Source organism: Balaenoptera acutorostrata, chromosome 10, assembly GCF_949987535.1.
Source record: "Balaenoptera acutorostrata chromosome 10, mBalAcu1.1, whole genome shotgun sequence".
Classification (NCBI taxonomy): domain Eukaryota; kingdom Metazoa; phylum Chordata; class Mammalia; order Artiodactyla; family Balaenopteridae; genus Balaenoptera; species Balaenoptera acutorostrata.
Window position 1 is genome coordinate 66,245,520 of NC_080073.1, and position 17,491 is coordinate 66,263,010.

At 52.4% G+C, this 17,491-nt stretch overlaps 4 protein-coding genes across 5 annotated transcripts; 3 read left to right on the plus strand and 1 right to left on the minus strand.

Moving 5' to 3' along the window:
* Positions 1-3: 3 nt before the first annotated feature.
* Positions 4-5,056, plus strand: RPS18 (ribosomal protein S18). Of its 2 annotated transcripts, none has more exons than XM_007186901.2 (6): positions 4-87; positions 557-655; positions 4,336-4,422; positions 4,511-4,612; positions 4,720-4,811; positions 4,940-5,056. In XM_007186901.2, exons 1-6 carry the CDS (start codon positions 85-87, stop codon positions 5,013-5,015), a joined length of 459 nt encoding a protein of 152 aa, XP_007186963.1. In that variant the 5' UTR covers positions 4-84; the 3' UTR covers positions 5,016-5,056. The 2 variants fall into 2 exon arrangements, with proteins under 2 accessions (XP_007186963.1, XP_028023476.1); XM_028167675.2 differs by having other exon boundaries at positions 31-102.
* A 271-nt stretch (positions 5,057-5,327) lies between these two features.
* On the plus strand, positions 5,328-7,613 carry B3GALT4 (beta-1,3-galactosyltransferase 4). The gene is made up of 2 exons (XM_057555490.1): positions 5,328-5,811; positions 5,992-7,613. The coding sequence occupies exon 2, from the start codon at positions 6,015-6,017 to the stop codon at positions 7,149-7,151; it is 1,137 nt and encodes a 378-aa protein (XP_057411473.1). The 5' UTR covers positions 5,328-5,811; positions 5,992-6,014; the 3' UTR covers positions 7,152-7,613.
* Positions 7,614-7,720: 107 nt separating this feature from the next.
* On the minus strand, positions 7,721-14,791 carry WDR46 (WD repeat domain 46). Its single transcript, XM_007186899.3, has 15 exons — positions 14,630-14,791; positions 14,318-14,530; positions 14,140-14,220; positions 13,884-13,996; positions 13,666-13,753; positions 13,478-13,539; positions 13,152-13,256; positions 12,896-13,046; positions 12,635-12,770; positions 12,208-12,307; positions 8,834-9,147; positions 8,594-8,688; positions 8,358-8,453; positions 8,117-8,230; positions 7,721-8,003 (listed from the first exon to the last, which is right to left on the minus strand). The coding sequence occupies exons 1-15, from the start codon at positions 14,696-14,698 to the stop codon at positions 7,905-7,907; spliced, it is 1,836 nt and encodes a 611-aa protein (XP_007186961.1). The 5' UTR covers positions 14,699-14,791; the 3' UTR covers positions 7,721-7,904.
* Positions 14,792-15,035: 244 nt separating this feature from the next.
* On the plus strand, positions 15,036-16,447 carry PFDN6 (prefoldin subunit 6). The gene is made up of 5 exons (XM_007186898.2): positions 15,036-15,143; positions 15,280-15,425; positions 15,695-15,765; positions 15,847-15,971; positions 16,219-16,447. The coding sequence occupies exons 2-5, from the start codon at positions 15,362-15,364 to the stop codon at positions 16,346-16,348; spliced, it is 390 nt and encodes a 129-aa protein (XP_007186960.1). The 5' UTR covers positions 15,036-15,143; positions 15,280-15,361; the 3' UTR covers positions 16,349-16,447.
* Positions 16,448-17,491: the final 1,044 nt, after the last annotated feature.

The following is a 17,491-nucleotide window of genomic DNA, read 5'->3' on the forward strand; positions in this document are numbered from 1 at the left end:
CGACTGGTAGCGATATAGTGCTGCTACGTCACTTCCGTTCTCTCTTCCACTGGAGGCCTACACGCCGCCGCTGGGGCCGCCGCCATGGTGAGACTGGAGTCGGTACGGGGATCTGGCGACATCGGAACCGGGGCAAGGAAAGTCTGCTGTCAGGGGGCGGAAAATGTCCTACCCTGGGGGCCTGCAGCTTTCCGTGTGGAGCCTTGGATCGCACCCCTGGAAAAGGACGACTAAAGACATCCAGTTCTGGGGAGTGGGGCCGGAGGAAGTCACTTCCCAGGCGCTGGAAAGGCTTGGGTGTGAGTGGGGACCTCCGGCCTCCGCCACTCAGAGTGTACTTTGGGAACGGGCAGGAGACGTGCTTCCTCCCGGAGGTTGCGTTTTTCCCAGCCTGAACACTTGATGCTCCTCCTGTCTGCAGGACTGAGGAGTTTTTTGTGTCGTGAAAACCTGACGGGGGCTTCTTGCTCTCTGTGTGACAAGCTTAACGCTCGTGTTTGAGGTTACGGTTTAATGGTAGTTCACGGTGTCTAATTTCTCCCCGAATCTCTGTCAGTCTCTAGTAATCCCCGAGAAGTTCCAGCACATTTTGCGAGTACTCAACACCAACATCGATGGGCGGCGGAAAATTGCCTTCGCCATTACTGCAATTAAGGTAAAGTAGGGTAAGGGCTGCTTGGGTTGTAAGTGAAACTTGGGTTGTTAACAATTGAGCTGTCGTTAAGGCAAGGTGGAGGAAGTCCCAACCAGATCACCTCGTCTGCTGGGTAAAAAAAGAATGGTTAAGAGCGCAACTAGTCCCCTTAACCCCTTAACCACATTTGCCCCAAAAGGTAAGTGATAAAAGCCAAAGAATAGTCTCAGGTCAAGCCAATGTATTTCACCTAGGGGCTGGGGAATGGGTTTGGTTGTCTACCTGAATTCACTAAAAACTTCCTGGACCATCAGCCATCAATCAGCTTGTAAGGTCCGTGCTAGATTTGGTTTCTGCCCCTCTCCCCCAGTGCATCATAACAGCAACCCTTCCTGGAAAATGTGTATATCCTAGGAATTGGATAATTGTACATTTTGAAGGGTGAGTAGAAATGCCGAGAGACTCTAAGTTGGGAGATGGGAGGTGTCACTATGTCATGACAGGACACCATTATAAGTATTTTATAGATAGGTTGTTCATTTAAAACAGTATATCATAAGCTTTTCTTTATAAGATCCATCGCATTTACTTTTTCATTCTGTAATTCAAGGAGCACAGCTTTCATTCTTAAATGGTACATATGAAGACTGCTTCCTTCTGTTCTGTGAAACTAGTAAGGCAGTGTGAAATACAGTACAGGCTTACCTCATTTTATCGTGCTTAGCAATAATGTGTTTTTTTGTGGCAACCCTGTCTCAAGTCAGTTTTCCAACAGCATTTGCTCACTTGGTGTCTCTGTCACATTTTGGTAATTCTTGCAATATTTCACACGTTTTCATTGCTATATTTGTTAATGGTGATCTGTGATCAGTGGCCTTTGGTGTTAACTATTGCAAAAATACTTAGACTTGCTGAAGGCTCAGGTGATGGTTACCACTTTATAGTAATAAGGTATCTTTTAATTAAGGTATGTATGGGGTTTTTTGAGACATAAGGCTATTGCTCCCTTAATAGACTACATAAGTTTTACATGTGCTGGGAAACCAAAATATATTGTGTAGCTCCCTTTATTGCAATAGTCACTGTTTGGCATGGTCTGGAACTGAGCCCACTGTATCTGTGAGGTTGCCTGTTCCCTTTTTAAAGGCTGTAGATGAGATAGTGAAAATAAAAGATGAGCATGGTTAGTAGGATGCTTCTGTTAAACCCTTCCTCTGCCTCTTTGAAATTAATTAGTTTGTTATTTGTTACCTTAAGTATGTGTCAACCTTTGTAGTCAGCTTAAAACAGTTTAACCAAAGCAGTTTCCGATACTTAATGAGTATTTTGATAAGAAATCTTTTTATTAACTTGATGGCCTACTTATCACTGGGAAAGATTAGATATAGACAGGTACTAGGGCCATTGCTAATTGTGCGGAACGTCAGCCTTTGCTGGCTCTTCCTCTGGTGAGACAACTGAAGCTTGCAAGTGGTCTTTTGCGGGGTGGGGGCAGTTTTTAGCTATTACATATAGTGCTGTTACAAATGTTCTAGTACATGTACATATACGTTCTTAAAGAACATCCATCTAAAAAAAAAAAAAAAAGAACATCCATCTACATTTCTGGTAGGTATATAGGACATGTATATGTTTAGCTTTAGTAAGTACTGCTAAACAGTTTTCCAAAGTGGTCATATCAATTTACACTTTCTACCAGAAGTGTATGGGAGCCCTGTTGCTCCACCACCTTTGCAGGTGGTCTTTTGTTAATGATCTGGAATGCAGGGCGGGGTAATACTTAGAAGTTGGAAGAAAGTTGCCTGGGGGGAGGTTGAGTATAAGGAGGGGTTCCTCAAAAAAATGTAGTTAGAGGAGCAAGGTTAATTGGCCAGGGAAAGGTGAAGTATTGAAGTTGGCACAAGCAGAAGAGGGTATTTGCTGAGAGGTAATACACACCTGCAAGGTTATTCTGTGCCATGATCCCTTTGTTGTTTTGTTTCCATTTGTACACTTTTGCTATGAATATTCCTTAAGGCTGGTTGTTCTGCTCTTTCTCTAAATAAGGATGATAACTGTTGTCTGTGGATTGTTTGGAAACATGGAGGGGGTCGGAATTGGTCACAATGACTGGGTTTCAGAGACTAGTATGAAGTGTTAGTATCAACTCTTCTGTTATATGGTCCAGGCCCTTGAGATACAAAGATCAGAAAGTGATGATTTCCTGTAGTGTACTCTTCTGGATGGAGACAATAAGGGTGGTCTGCTTGGGGCAGAGTAAAGGGGATCTGGGGGTCTAACTTAGGAAGTTGGCAAGCCAGTATCTAAATAGGGCTTTCAAAATCTTAGCTTGACAGCAACTTTTTGAAGAACTTGTTTATGGAAAGTTTTAAACACTTAAAAGTAGAAGGGGGCTTCCCTGGTGGCGCAGTGGTTGAGAATCTGCCTGCCAATGCAGAGAATACGGGTTCGAGCCCTGGTCTGGGAAGATCCCACATGCCGTGGAGCAACTGGGCCCGTGAGCCACAATTACTGAGCCTGCGCGTCTGGAGCCTGTGCTCCGCAACAAGAGAGGCCGCGATAGTGAGAGGCCCGCGCACCGCGATGAAGAGTGGCCCCCACTTGCCGCAACTAGAGAAAGCCCTCACACAGAAACAAAGACCCAACACAGCCATAAAAATAAATAAATAAATAAACCCAAAGTTAAAAAAAAAAATTAAAAAAAAAAAAGTAGAAGGAAGAGAATTAAAGTTTGAGAGAGACTTAAGATCCTAGTCTCTTCCAAATCAATCTGGTAATTTGACTACCTGGGCACTTTCTTACAGAGAGGAAATACCATCTATTTCAGTTTCCTGGGGCCCTTGTAACACAGACTGGTTGGCTTCAAACAACAGAAACTTAATCTCTCAGTTCTGGATGCCAAACATCCTTGGTTTCTTTGTGTTACAGCTGCATCACTCTAGTGTCTCGCCTCTTATCACATGCCTTCTTCCCTCTGTGTCTGTGTCCTCTCCTTTGATAAGAACACCAGTCATTGGATTTAATCCAGTATGACCTCATTTTAACAAACTATATTTCAAAATAAAGTAACGTCTTGAGGTTTCGGATGGACATACATTTGGTGGGACACTATTCAACCCAGCACACAGTCCTTCACTATCCAAGTCTATTTGGCTTGTGAATTCAGGTGGCAAGGAGTACCAGTGGTGGTGGTGATACGATGTCACCGATTTAAGTGTTCGTTTATTTTGATCGTGCAGTGACCTGCCCAAAGGATCATGGCGCGTGGCCCTTAGACATCGTGAGCAACTGACATTCCTACCCCTTAATCAACCCTATTAATTGAAAATACCCTAGTCTTGCTGCCTTGGTGCTACATCAGCTCTGAGGGACATCAGCTTCATCCTCCACGATGCAGAAATTAGGAGGTGCCATTCTTGGGTGCTGCTGTATTGTCTTAACAGCAGCATTTACAACTACGTCTGTATGCTGGGCAACGTGGGAAAAAAAGATTCTGCTTTCAAGGGGTATCTGCCCCAAGTTCTCTGGTCCAGCCCTGCCTCTGAACAAAACTTTTTCTCTTTTAATGATTAGGCTTTGTATCTGGAAAAGTATAAGGCACTAGGTTATTTTAGGACCTACCTTTCTGTGCTTTTTGAATCATGGGTCTTTAAAGGAAACCCAAAAAATCAGACTCATCCGACTCTGAAACCTTTCCTCAGGGTGTGGGGCGAAGATATGCTCATGTGGTGTTGAGGAAAGCAGACATCGACCTCACCAAGAGGGCAGGAGAGCTCACTGAGGATGAGGTGAGGACAAGGAAGGGGGGCTAGGGGTTGGGCCTATGGGGAGGGGGCGGGGAGACCATCTGGACCTGACCCTTGTCCTGCCTGCCAGGTGGAACGTGTGATCACCATTATGCAGAATCCACGCCAATACAAGATCCCAGACTGGTTCTTAAACAGACAGAAGGACGTGAAGGATGGAAAATACAGCCAGGTGTGTATTAAGATGGGAGAGATCAGAGAAAAGCAGGGTGTCCAGTTAGAATTGGTCATAAGCCAGGGGGTAGAACGAGCATACCTCACCATCTCCTCTGTATCCAGGTCCTGGCCAACGGTCTGGACAACAAGCTCCGTGAAGACCTGGAGCGACTGAAGAAGATTAGGGCCCACCGAGGGCTACGCCACTTCTGGGGGTGAGTGGGGTGGGGGCTCATCTCTGCCTGTCCCTAGACTCCCAGGGAATTCTCATGCTCTTGTCTTTTCCCAGGCGTTTGTTTTGTATGGTGTAAGACCTGTAACCCTTCTCTTTTCTCACCTGCAGACTTCGTGTACGAGGCCAGCACACCAAGACCACAGGCCGCCGTGGCCGCACTGTGGGCGTGTCCAAGAAGAAATAAATTTGTGGGCATTGTCTGTTAATAAATAGTTCATACAGTTATGGTTTCCTTCTTTATGGTTCTTTGCATTTTTCTGGAGACACTAATAGGGAACATGTTCTCACACTGGGCCCTGTTGGTCATTTTCCCTCCTGCTTGATTTCCCCACTCAGCTGCCCAGTGTCCTTGGTCTTGGTTAAAGCTATGCTGTTGCCACTCCCCACTATGGGAAGCAACGTTTTACTTAGTGGTGCCCGCTCTCCAGGTGGGTGGGAGAAGGGGCAACCAACAGGCTCATCCTCGAGGAGGAGCCCTCATGTTTTTCAAGACTAGGCTCCCTATTGTTGGCTTGCAGGGTGTTGAGGCTTGTGTAGGTAGTTGAGCCTAGCGGGTTGCCGCTTAGGTGAGTATTTCCAGGTCTTTACCACCCTAGGTTTCTGCGAGTTGGTGGGAGATGCTGATTTTGGTGACCCGGAAGAACTGAGCAGCAGGGTGGGGGTGGGTGGCACATGGTTGCGAGGCAGCCGCTGCCGTTCCGGCTGCACAGCGTTCGCCCGTTGTGCCCGAGGCCCGCGGGTCCAATTCCATTCTTGCCCAGTTTCGGGGAAGACCCCACTTCTGCACCACCCGCTCCCTCCTCTCTGCATTCTGCTTGCCGCGCGGCTGCGAAGCTTCTGACAGGGTTGCCGGGGACGCGCACGCCACGCCCTCCCAGCGAGAGGGGCGGGACTAGGCCGCTGCCGAGGACGGGGGAGGTGACTGGTGAAGCGGAAACCCGCCGGCCATGGAGCCGGGCCTCCGCGGCCGAGCCGACAAGGTAACCTCCCCCCAGCTGCAGCCATGGGCCCCGCCGCGCCGCCTCCCGCGCCGGCACCTAAGGGCGCTGGTACAGGCCGTACCCTCGGCCCCCCCCAAGCCGTGGCGTGGCCGGTTAGGGACCCAAGTGTCCTAGAGCTGCACTCTCCGCCCTCTAACCGCATTCCATCTTTCCCTCCAGGTCCCCTCTGACTGCGCCGCACCATGCGCCTCAGCCTCTTCCGGCGCCTCCTCCTGGCAGCCCTGCTGCTCGTGATTGTCTGGACGCTCTTTGGGCCCTCGGGCATCGGGGAGGAGCTCCTGAGCCTCTCGCTAGCCTCCCTGCTCCCAGGCCCGGCCTCGCCGGGGCCGCCCCTGACCCTGCCCCGCCTCCTGATCCCCAACGAGGAGGCGTGCGGCGGTCCCGGCCCCCCGCCCTTCCTGCTAATCCTGGTTTGCACGGCCCCGGAGAACCTGAACCAGAGAAACGCCATTCGGGCCTCGTGGGGCCGGCTGCGCGAGGCCCGAGGGCTCAGGGTGCAGACTGTCTTTCTGCTGGGAGAGCCCAGGTGGGGCTCGCGCGGGAACGACCTGGCGCGGGAGTCAGCGGCCCAGGGGGACATAATGCAGGCGGCCTTCCAGGATTCCTACCGCAACCTCACTCTCAAGACCCTCAGCGGGCTGAACTGGGCCGACAAACACTGCCCTGTGGCCCGCTACATCCTCAAGACCGACGATGATGTGTTCGTCAATGTCCCCGAACTGGTATCAGAGCTGGTCCGGCGAGGAGGCCGCTGGGAGCAATGGGAAAGGGGCATGGGGCCCCTGAGAAAGGCGAAAGTTGGAGATGAAAAGTGGGAAGGAGGCCCCACCTTGGCGAGCCAGCCCATGCCTCTCTTGTACCTGGGCCGTGTGCATTGGCGGGTGCACCCCTCTCGGACACCAGGGGGCAAGCACCAGATATCAGAGGAACAGTGGCCTCCCACCTGGGGCCCCTTTCCCCCCTACGCCTCAGGCACGGGCTATGTGCTATCGGCTTCTGCTGTGCAGCTCATACTGAAGGTAGCCAGCCGGGCACCCCCTCTGCCACTGGAGGATGTCTTTGTGGGGTTAAGTGCCCGACGAGGAGGCCTCGCCCCAACCCACTGTGTCAAGCTGGCTGGTGCCACCCACTACCCCCTGGATCGGTGCTGCTATGGGAAATTCCTGCTGACATCCCACAAGTTGGACCCCTGGGAGATGCAGGAAGCCTGGAAGCTGGTGGGTGGCTCTGACGGGGAAAGAACTGTACCCTTCTGCTCCTGGCTCCAGGGAGTCCTCGGCATCCTCCGATGCCGGGTAATAGCCTGGCTTCACAGCTGAGAGGGCCTGGGTGCCCAGGAGAGGGGCGAGGAGCTGAGAGTCCAGCCAGCACCCTCACCACCTTCTCTCTCCTGGGCCCAAGGCAGAGGCTCTAGCTGGCTGCAGCCGATTGGTTGCCCTACATCAGATGCTTAGTCTGTTACTGAAGACTGAGGGATACAGGAGACACCTAGGGGGCTGCCTGGCCTGCCAGCCCCAAAGATGGTCATCAGGAAGAGCCACACATGCTGGGTTGTTCTCTCCAGCCACGGCAGGGGAGGGGCACAAGCCCCTCAATAAACTTGTCTCTTTTCCTCTTGAGTACAGTGTGGTCCTCACCAGGAGTCTCCAATCACAAACCTGGGGAGCCTGAAGGCTACCAGAGCCTGCTGGATGGAAAGGACATCTCCAGGGATGTGGGAGAGGGAGGAGAGCCTCTCCCTGGAGGAAGGCCCTAGAGAGCCAGACTAAAGCCACAGCGACCACAAGATAGGGGTGAGGGTAGAAGCAAGACACCACGACCCCTTGCGTCCGAGAGCAGCCCCAGGCCGGACATGGGAAGGGAACAGGTCCACGGGATGATCCAGACATGTTATCCAAAAACCCACCTTCCTGTTTAATACCAAGCTCTCTCCCCGCCACCCCCAGGAGTCAGCTTTCCACCCCCTGTCGGGGAGGGGGCTCACTGCTCCCTCCTCATTCCAGGGAACAGGTCATTCCCCACAGGTGCTCTTGGGGAGAGAATGTTGTTCCCAGGAACCCCTGGAGCCTGACTCAGCGCACAAATCTGTCCAGGGCAGATGGCCGGGCCCCCACGGGCTTGGCCTTCTCTTGCTTCTGCGGCTGCTGCTCCAGGCTCTGTCGGACTTTGTCCTGGAGTGGGGAGAAAGGGGCGAGGTGAGAAGTGGCAGGCTGGCAAGGCCAAAGGTACAAGCAGGAGGGCACAGCCCACAGGCCGCCCGGCCCATCCCCAGGTGCTCACTTACCCTGTGTTCCTCATCCATGACCTTCCTCTTCCTCTTCACCAGACTTGCTGTGGAGCTGCGGCCCTTCTGCTTTGGCTTTGGCTGGAAGGGAGGCTTGGTGTCGGGATCATAGCCCTGAGGGAGGGGACAGAAGTGAAACCTGAAACAGACTTCCAAGGCAGGGAACTGCACTTCTGAGGACATGGTGGGGACAGGATGTGGGGGTGAGGAAGGCCCGGGCCCTCGGGGGCCTGCTCCATACCAGCCTCTCTAGCCGTTCCTTCTTTTCCTGCTCCAGAGAGATGACATCAACCTCTGCCAGGGCTCGTGGGTCCAGACAAATGAGCTCTGCAGGTACCTGGGTGTGTCACAGAGGGACAGGAATGCGTAAGGAGCCCCAGGAGGGTGACACCAAAGAGGGCTGGAAACCAGAGACGCCGCTGAAGCCCACTCTTCCCAAGACCCCCGGTCCCAAACCACACACAGCCACTTCCTCACCTTCTCCAGTAGGGCCTTCACCTCCCACTCCTGGCGCTGCTTCCGGCTCCTGTATGGGTTACTCTCCAGGCCGTCGAAGTTGGGCTCAGCAGCCCCTGGAGGGAGGAGGAAGCACGGAACTGTAAACAGGAACCTGCTCCAGCCTGAGCAAGCCCCTGGCCCCCAGCTCTCTCAGGGTCACGCCCATTCCAGCTTCCATCCGGAGGTCATCCACTTTGAGCTCCAGCCCTGCCCACTCACCAGGGACCAGCATGCTGGTGATGCCCCCGCTGTGCCCCACTCCCAGCACATCTTCAAAGGGGCAGAACTGAAGGCCATGCACGTGGCCCGAGAGCCGGTGGGTGAGGTAGGGCTGCTCCAGGGACGGCGGGCTGGCCTTGCCCTGTCCTGCCCATATGTTGACCACATCGCCCGTTCCTGCAGCCAGCAGTCCCCGCTGGGAGAAGGCCAGGTGCCCCGCTCCCTGGGGCAGGGTCCGAGCGCTCAGAGGCTGGAACGTCCCTCGCAAGTCAAAGATCTTCAGCTGGTGGTCCAAGCCAGAGGTGGCCATGTGCCTGGGGGCAAGGGGGGGTGATTAATCCATAGTATGAGCTTACTGGGCAGGCCTGTGGCCAAGTCCAGGCATCAGGTCTGGTTGAGGAGAAGAAGACCAACAATGACAGTAATCACTACCATCACACCACACACCCCACGCGCCTCCTCTCAGTGAGGCGTCACGCAGCTGTACTATCTTCATTTCCCTTTTACAGAGAAGAAACTGAAGCTAGCTCAGAGAAAGGAAATCACGATTGAGTGGTAAAGCTAGAATTCAAGTCAGACCTGTGTCTTTAGTGTCTCTGCTCTTACCCACTCACGACACGTGAATGAAAGGGAGGACACACACGACAATCTACACCCAGGTGTGAGGTCCCACCGCATAGACAGGCAGCCCATCAGTAAGCAGCGGGAAGGGCTCATGGCAGTGGTCAGGGAGGGCTTCGTGGGATTTGAGCCATTCTAGGTAATTCTCAAGAAAGCACAAGAAACAGAGATGCATGTATAACAGGTACAAATGAATGAACATCAGAGCGTGGAGACAGGGAGATGGAAGCAGGGGTTTGTTTTCCGGGCTGGTGGGAAATAGGGCCAGGAGGGCCAGGAGGGGACAAATTGCAGGGGCTCCTGAAGGTCGGACGGGATATAGTTCCCAAAGCTGCTCTCTGGCAATAACAGGCCACAAGGTGGAGACTGCATGGACCTGAGAAAACCTCCTTAGGAAGCAAGGAAGTGATGCAATAGAGGGCCCTGCCCCGCCCCCTTCCCTGGAAGGAGGGTGGGCAAGTTTGGTGACCAAATCCTCTCAAGGAAGCATGGACCATGCAAGTCATTTACTTGCAGAGGTTGGAGTTTCTATTGATGTTCAAGTTGCTCCTCAGGAAGGCTGAAGGGGGACCAGCCAGGCCAGGGGATGTATGTTTGCCAGAAGCCAAAGACCCTCCTCTTAGCCTTGGCTGGGAACCCAGGAGGAAGACACTAAGAAGGAGTTCCTACTTGAGCAGAGACTTGGCCTGTGATGGGGCCAAAGATAGGCCCAGCTGGATACTTGTCCTGACAAGACAAACAGAGCCCAGCTCCACCCGAGGGAGAGGCCATCAGCACAAACCAGGACTTCTGGAGGGCTCCTGGGACACAGGGTCACACCCTTCACTGAGCCAACAACTCAGGAGCACACGCTGGCTCTTGCCCCAAACACACCCAGCTCTGGGATCCCCTGTGCAAATGCCCACCCAGTGGCCAGATGGGTATCCAAGGCCACACTACCACGCTACTGAACTTGCAAGAAACACCTCAGCTTTGCGAGTCCAATCCAGTCCTAATGCAAGCTTCCAGAAAGCCAGCTGAGGACGACAGTCAGCCTCATCTCTGGAGCCCCTGTGGCTGGTCTGGGGCACCCCTGAGGAGGACCAGAGCTAAGCCGGGGTGGGCCTAAGACCAAGGACCAGAGCTGTCTGGTGTCAGGCTGTTGACCAAACCTCCGTGAACGAAGTGATGGAGCCCTGAGCGCAGGAGTAGCTGACCCAGGCAGCCCGGGAAAGGCCAAGTCCAGCTCAGGTCCAATGGCCCACAGAAGGCAGAAGACCTCAGGACAGGGCCCCCCGACACTCCTAGCACCAGACTGGCACAGACATGGAGTAAAAGGGGCAGAAGCAAAACACTTGTCCACAGAGACACAACTATGGGGGGCCCAGGAGGCCTGAGCATCTGGCAGGCTTTCATAAGTTGGTAGCCACTGGGCTTTTCTTCTTCCTGATTTTCTATCAAACAACTTAAAAGTAAGGTTATGGAGTTAATACTTAATGTAGAAGATTCCTGAGCAATGGTGTAAAAGGAGGAAAGCCATGTGGGAAAGAGTATTCTGACATCAACACCCAGGACACACAAGAAGGAGGAAGAACCGGAGGCTAGAAACTGTGAGACAGCGAGAAGGGTGAGAAACAGACCTTGGAGGGACCCTGGAGGGGAAAAGCAGTCAGGACTTCACAGCGGTCGTGAGGCGGAAATTCAAAGCAGACCTGCCACCCCCAACCCTTCACATCACCAGCCAGACCTAAAGAGGACGATCGTCTTTGACAAAGATGATGAAACACAGCGCTCCCTACCCACCAGGCACCATGATCAACTCTATAGGCCTTAACTCACGTTCATGCCTACAAGAGTTTTCTAAGCTAAGCCCTGGGCTTGGCAAACTACGGCCCATGAGCCAACAAAGCCAGCGCACCACCTATTTCTGTACAGCCCACAAGCCATAAGGAATGGTTTTTACATTTTTAAGTTGTTGGGAAAAAAAATCAAAAGAAATATATTTTGAAACATGAAAATTATTTGAAAACTCCAATGTCAGCAACTACAAATAAAGATTTATTGGGACACAGTCACACTCATTCAGTTACTTGTTCTGTGGCTGCTTTTTGTGCTAAGACAGCATGGTATTGTGGTCAAGACTGACACCACGTAAAGCATCTCACTTGAGGGCGTTTCAAGTACCACTCATCTCATCATCTATCTGTGCGAAAAGATGTTTGCAAAGATAACATATGCAAAATCTCTCAACAGATCGGCATCTGTAGATAAACATTTGCAATTGAGTTGGATGATTTGGGACAATAACTTTCAACCCCAATTAAGCCAAATGTTATTCTCAAAAACAGGAATCCAATTCTTCTCATGAGTAGACCTGTATTACAAAAATATTGCATTCAATTATTTTTCTAATTTCACTGCTTAAAAATTTGCAATCCTTTGTTTCCTCTTGTTATTTAAGGACCTTCGTAAATCACTCAGTTATGCCCCGTTGCCAACAAAGCCTAAAATACTTACTATCAGGCTCCTTACAGAAAAAGTCTTCTGGCCCTTGAGCGAGACACTCATATCCCCAGTCTCAGGGTGAGGACAATGTGTGGTACACCGAGGTCACCTAACATGCTTGCTGACGTGGCTGGTCAGGGACAACACCAGGATTTAAACCCAAGCAGCTGGGCTGCAGAGTCTGTGGTCCTTCTACTCCTTTCTGCCCAGCTGTGACACCCACACTGCCCCTCACCCCCCAGCACCTCAGGCCCAAACAAGTGACTTACGTGCCTGTAGAATCTACTGCCACAGCCCGGACCCCACCACGGTGACAGAGAATCTTTGCCAGTGGCTCCTTCATGGCTGGGCTCCATAAAGACACAGTCCCTGGGCATCAGAGGAGAACTTTAGTTACTAAAAGGGCACTGAGATGATTAAACCTGGGAAAGATGGGGACTCAAGGCCAAGAAGTAACAAGAGAGGGAAGCAGAGGAGCAACCTGAAGGGACCCGTTAAAAGCAAATATAGAAGAAAAGCAGGGGCATTCCCTGGCGGTCCAGTGGTTAGTACTCAGAGCTTTCAATGCCGAGGGCCCAAGTTCAATCCCTGGTCGGAGAACTAAGATCCCTCAAGCTGCAAAAAAAAAAAAAAAAAAACAAAAGAAAAGAAAAGTAGGACAGGATGGTCAGGGTCAAAGTTCACCCAGGGACCAACCATTGCTGTGTCCCAGTTGGATGACGGCGTTGTAAGGGTTCTGAGTCATGACGTCGAGCCGACCAGCCCGAGCATTCAGAGCTGCCACAATCTTTCCCACTGACACATCCAGGTAGGTCAGAAACCCTGTCTCTGACTAAGAGAGAGAGAGAGAAAATGAGTCCTGATTGCCCTCTGTCCTTCCTCTACTGGGGCCCCAAGGGAGGATGGTCAGTCTTCTCAGGGGCTGCCACCCGGTCCCTGTGCTCTGCAGCCACTCACAGCTGTGGCCAGGAGGAAGTGGAAAGGCAGGAACTCAAGCCGTGTGATGCGGTCACAGCGGCGGATGCAATGGAGCTCGATGCCCTGGTTGTCGTAAATGTGAAGCCAGCGGTTCTGGGCGACAGCAAGCAGTGCCTCCGAATGCAGAAACCTGGGAGGAGCGGAGTAACGGTACAACGTGAAAGGGCGTCACCAGCTGTCATTCAATCAGGGATAGGCTGTCTCAGCCCCACCGCTGCTGACCGAGGCCACTGACCGGATGTCCCGCACTGCCTCCATGACATTGATCTCGCACATGAGCTTCTTTGTCACCCAGTCAAGGGAGGCCACATGACCCCGGCGCCCTCCGAAAGCCAGGTGTCTGTTGTAGTTGGAGGACAGGCAGGGTGTCAGTTCAGGGGGGCACCTGGGCTCAGAGGTCTGCCCCATGCCAGCTCCTCCTCGTCAGGTGAGAGCAGAGATGCTGCCATACACGCTCACCCTCACATGCAAGCAAATCACAAGACCCTCCCCACATCAACAACCCAGACACACACTGGTATGGCTGAGATGGGCAAGACTGAAGTAACTGGAATTCCTTACCTCCCAGTTCGAGAGTAATTAAGCCTGTAGGGTCCAAACTGCCTCAAGTTCAAGTCAAAATGCTAGAAAAGAAAGAAAAGAAAAAAAAGAAAGAACTGGCTCCCTTTGGTAATTTTTTTTCTAGTCCCCACTCCCATCTTACTCTGCATCCATCAACCCACTGGCCCCTTTTCCATCCTCAGGCTCACTTTGGCTGCACTTGCAATGTCCACAGCCTCCACGATATCAGCCTGGCATATCTTTGCTGTGTCCTCCCCATCCTCTCCTTCCAGAAACCTGCAAGTGAGCATCAGGGGTGCATTAAGGCTTCCTAATATGAAGTGGGTGTACCAACATAAAAATGAGAAACGAGAGCCCCATGAAGCAGGGGCTGGGGAGGCCCACATTAGGGTCCTAATGAACTCACCCAGGTTCCTCAGCAAGCAGCAGCTCAGAACGAGCAGCTTTGACACTTATTTCCTCTTCTTGAACTTCAGCCGCCTCAAGTCGGCTCCGGATTTTGGTCTCAGAACGTGGCAGCTACAACATCGTTGGTGGAGAAGGAGTGGGAAAAGAACCAAGGGATATGCGGGTCACCGGAGAGCCACCTGGCCCCGCCTCCATCCAACTCACCCAGACACTCCCTGCCTGCAACCCCTCCCCACTCTCCGACTGGTCCTCACCTTTTTGGATTTGTCAAGGCGACAGAACTTCTGAACCACCTCCACAGGGACGGGGGCGGGGCCTGCAAATGGGTCCTGGGCCTGGGGCAGGCAGGAGGCAATTAGGAAACAGGCTCAACCCTCGTACCCTCAAGCACAAGGCGACTTGCCTTGCCACCCTATCAGGTTCCAGGCTCACCCCAGACAAGCTCCGCTGAGGCCCTGGAGTCCTCCGTTCCCGTGGTTTCTTCGGGACCTGGGGCTTCTTGGAAATCCGAGACTTCTTTGTGCTGTGAGTGTTCTTTGGCTTCTGGGGGCGGAGCTCTCGATTCCTCTTCCGTTTACGAGGGGGACCTGGAGAAGCTTCGGCAGCGGTCGGAGTGGTCTCCTCCTCCCAGTATCGCCGCGGTTTCTGCCGGCAGATCAGGATCCCCGATAGTCCGCTGCCCCTCGCCCCGCCCCTCCAACCCCGCAGCTAAAAACTTCCCTTCCACCCCAAGGAGATCACTACCTTCTTCTTGCCCTGAAGTTTGTCTTTCTTGGGCGGGACACGACTGCCCGGCTTGGGGACAGTCTCCATCTAGTCCACTCGAACCACGATACACGTGCAAACTCCTCTCAGCTGTCCCACAATCGGATGGAGAACTCCCGGAAGTTCTCCGACCCTCATCCAATCAGCGCCGCCCCAGGTCTAAGGCCTTCTAGGCGCCATCTTGACTGAGGGCGCGCTCGCCACTGAGGGCCTCCGCGGGCCTTGGCCCCGCCCTCCCGTGCAGCAGCTTATGCCCGAGTAATGAAAGAGAGGCTGTCCGGGGCCAGGCCCCAAGCAACCGTGCAGTTTCTTTTTCCAGCTTGGTTTCCCCATCTTGCCTAAAACCTTCCAAATCCAGTCTTTTCAGCGGAACGCCGCTCATTAAACATGTTAGAACTACATTTCCCGGCATGCGTCAGACGAAAGCTTCCGGCGCTGTCTTTTCCCGGCATTCGTTGTTTACTTCCGGGTTTACCAATATTGAAGGGAGAACGTGAGTGGGGCAGGGTTTCGGTTGAGGGGTTTGGGGTCCTGTTTCACCCGCCACCGGGGTGGAGCAGATATTCCGGACCCGGAGAGACTGCAGTGTCCCGAGAGGCTGACTGTCAGGAGGGCTGTCATTTCCGCAGGCCAGAAAAGGGAGCTCGGGTACCTTCCAGCGTGTGAGACCCAGCGCCCCACTCCCGCTCCCCGCAGGCTTTCGTCCCCGCCATGGCTGAGCTAATCCAGAAGAAGCTACAGGGAGAAGTGGAGAAATATCAACAGCTACAGAAGGGTAAGGGAGCAGGGTCGGTGTGGCCTCGCCCCAATTCCCTCACAACCCAAAGCCATACCCAGACAATGTGTTCTGCCCTGCCCCCACCCCACCCCCCTACTCCCGGCCCCAACGTGCGGTTCCATCCCCACCTCTATACTCTTACCATCCACTGACTCGCTGCCCCGTCCTTGGCCTACTTCCTCAACTGCATCTTTTTCTCATCAGGATTTTGGGGGTCGGGTGGCGCATGTGATGTGTCTAATAACGTCTTTCCTCCCACCCACCAGACTTAAGTAAATCCATGTCAGGGAGGCAGAAACTAGAGGCACAACTAACAGAAAATAATATCGTGAAAGAGGTGAGAGACTGGGACTTATGGGGTGAGGAGGGACCTGTCCTGGCAGTAATTCTGATCATATATGTCCCACCCCTCCATCAGGAATTGGCCCTGCTGGATGGATCCAATATGGTCTTTAAACTTCTGGGTCCCGTGCTCGTCAAACAGGAGCTGGGGGAAGCTCGGGCCACAGTGGGGAAAAGGCTGGACTACATCACGGCTGAGATGTGAGTCTTTATTTCACCCCCCTGTGATGTACCTGACGCGTTGGGATAAAGGTGTTGAGGAACCATTGTAGAGTCGCTCTCCAGAGTAGCCCCCAATTGTCCAGTTCCTCCAACCCTTCCTTTGTAACTCCTCTTCTCCATCCTCCCCTTAGATCTCAAGTTTTCCACCAATCTCCTTCTTGCTTTCAGCACCCTCAACAGGAACTCTCACTAATTTCTCCTTACTTGCTTTTTTGCCTTTCCTCAGTAAGCGATACGAATCCCAGCTCCGGGACCTAGAGCGACAGTCAGAGCAACAGAGAGAGACTCTTGCTCAGCTGCAGCAGGAGTTCCAGCGGGCCCAGGCAGCAAAAGCGGGGGCTCCTGGGAAGGTCTGAACCTGTCCTGGCGGGGGTTGGGGGGAGGGGAGGAAATGAGGCAGCTCTAGGGTCTATACTGTAGCTAATAAAATGTGAAAATACCTGGCCTTTTTCTGACCAGCCGCTTCTGTCATAATTGTCTTCATCCATTCTCCTGGTCCCTTCCACCTTATATGTTTATCACCTGCATTACTCTCTCAGGTCCAGATCCTTGCACTGGAATCTCTGTGTGGCAGAGTAATCCTTCTTTCTTGAGACTAAAATCCGAAATGTCTCAAACCTAATTCTTGCCTGTATGTGGAACCCTTAACTCTTCCTTATCTTGGTTGGAAACATGAAAAGGGCATTTACAACGCAGTGATCTTAGGGAAAGTGAGTTTACTGAAGAACTCACAATTCTCTAACCCCAGAATGAAACATGGTGACCCTCCTTTGCTATGATTTCTTGTCATCCTCAAAATAGCCCTGGCATATTAGTTCTTTTTAGTCTCTTTCTTCCTAGAATTTGAGTGTAGCTTAAACTGATTTCAAGCCCCAGCACATAATGCATTATAATATTGTAAGGTCTCCCAGTTTATACATTGTCCACAAAGTTGTTCTTCCATTTCTTTGTCCTAAAATTGTTTCTTACAAATTCAGAGCCAGGGGTGTTCTTCATGCTGATCACTTTAATTGGGATGGCTAGTACTTGACATGAGTTTGTAGCAACTGAGGAGAAAAATGTAAGAGCAAATAAAGGGACCAGGGATGGCGAGGTTGCTGGGGAGGAACAAACCATTCTGAGGAAACCGTTTCCACCAAGTCCTTGCTTCCAGCTCTTCATGGATAGAGAACATTGGGCCCCTCTTTTTCCATGGTGTCTACCTTCAGCCAGCTCCCCACCCCCACTCCGAGCAGCTAGTTCGTACACACTGCAAGGACGGGAGTAGAGTTAAGGTAGTGTTTTGGTTTATTAGTGTTGTCACAGTGACAGGAACCCCCAGAGTAGGAAGAGGAACTCCTACTAGAACTTTTTTCTTACCATTCACTTCCCCTGGGGCTCAGAGCCTCTAGGCTTTTCCTTTCCCCCTACTTCCAGGCCTTTCCTTTCCCCCTACTTCCAGGCCTTTCCTTGGCCCTTAGCATGCTAGGATGTGGCCAGGAATCAGAAACGGATCCTTT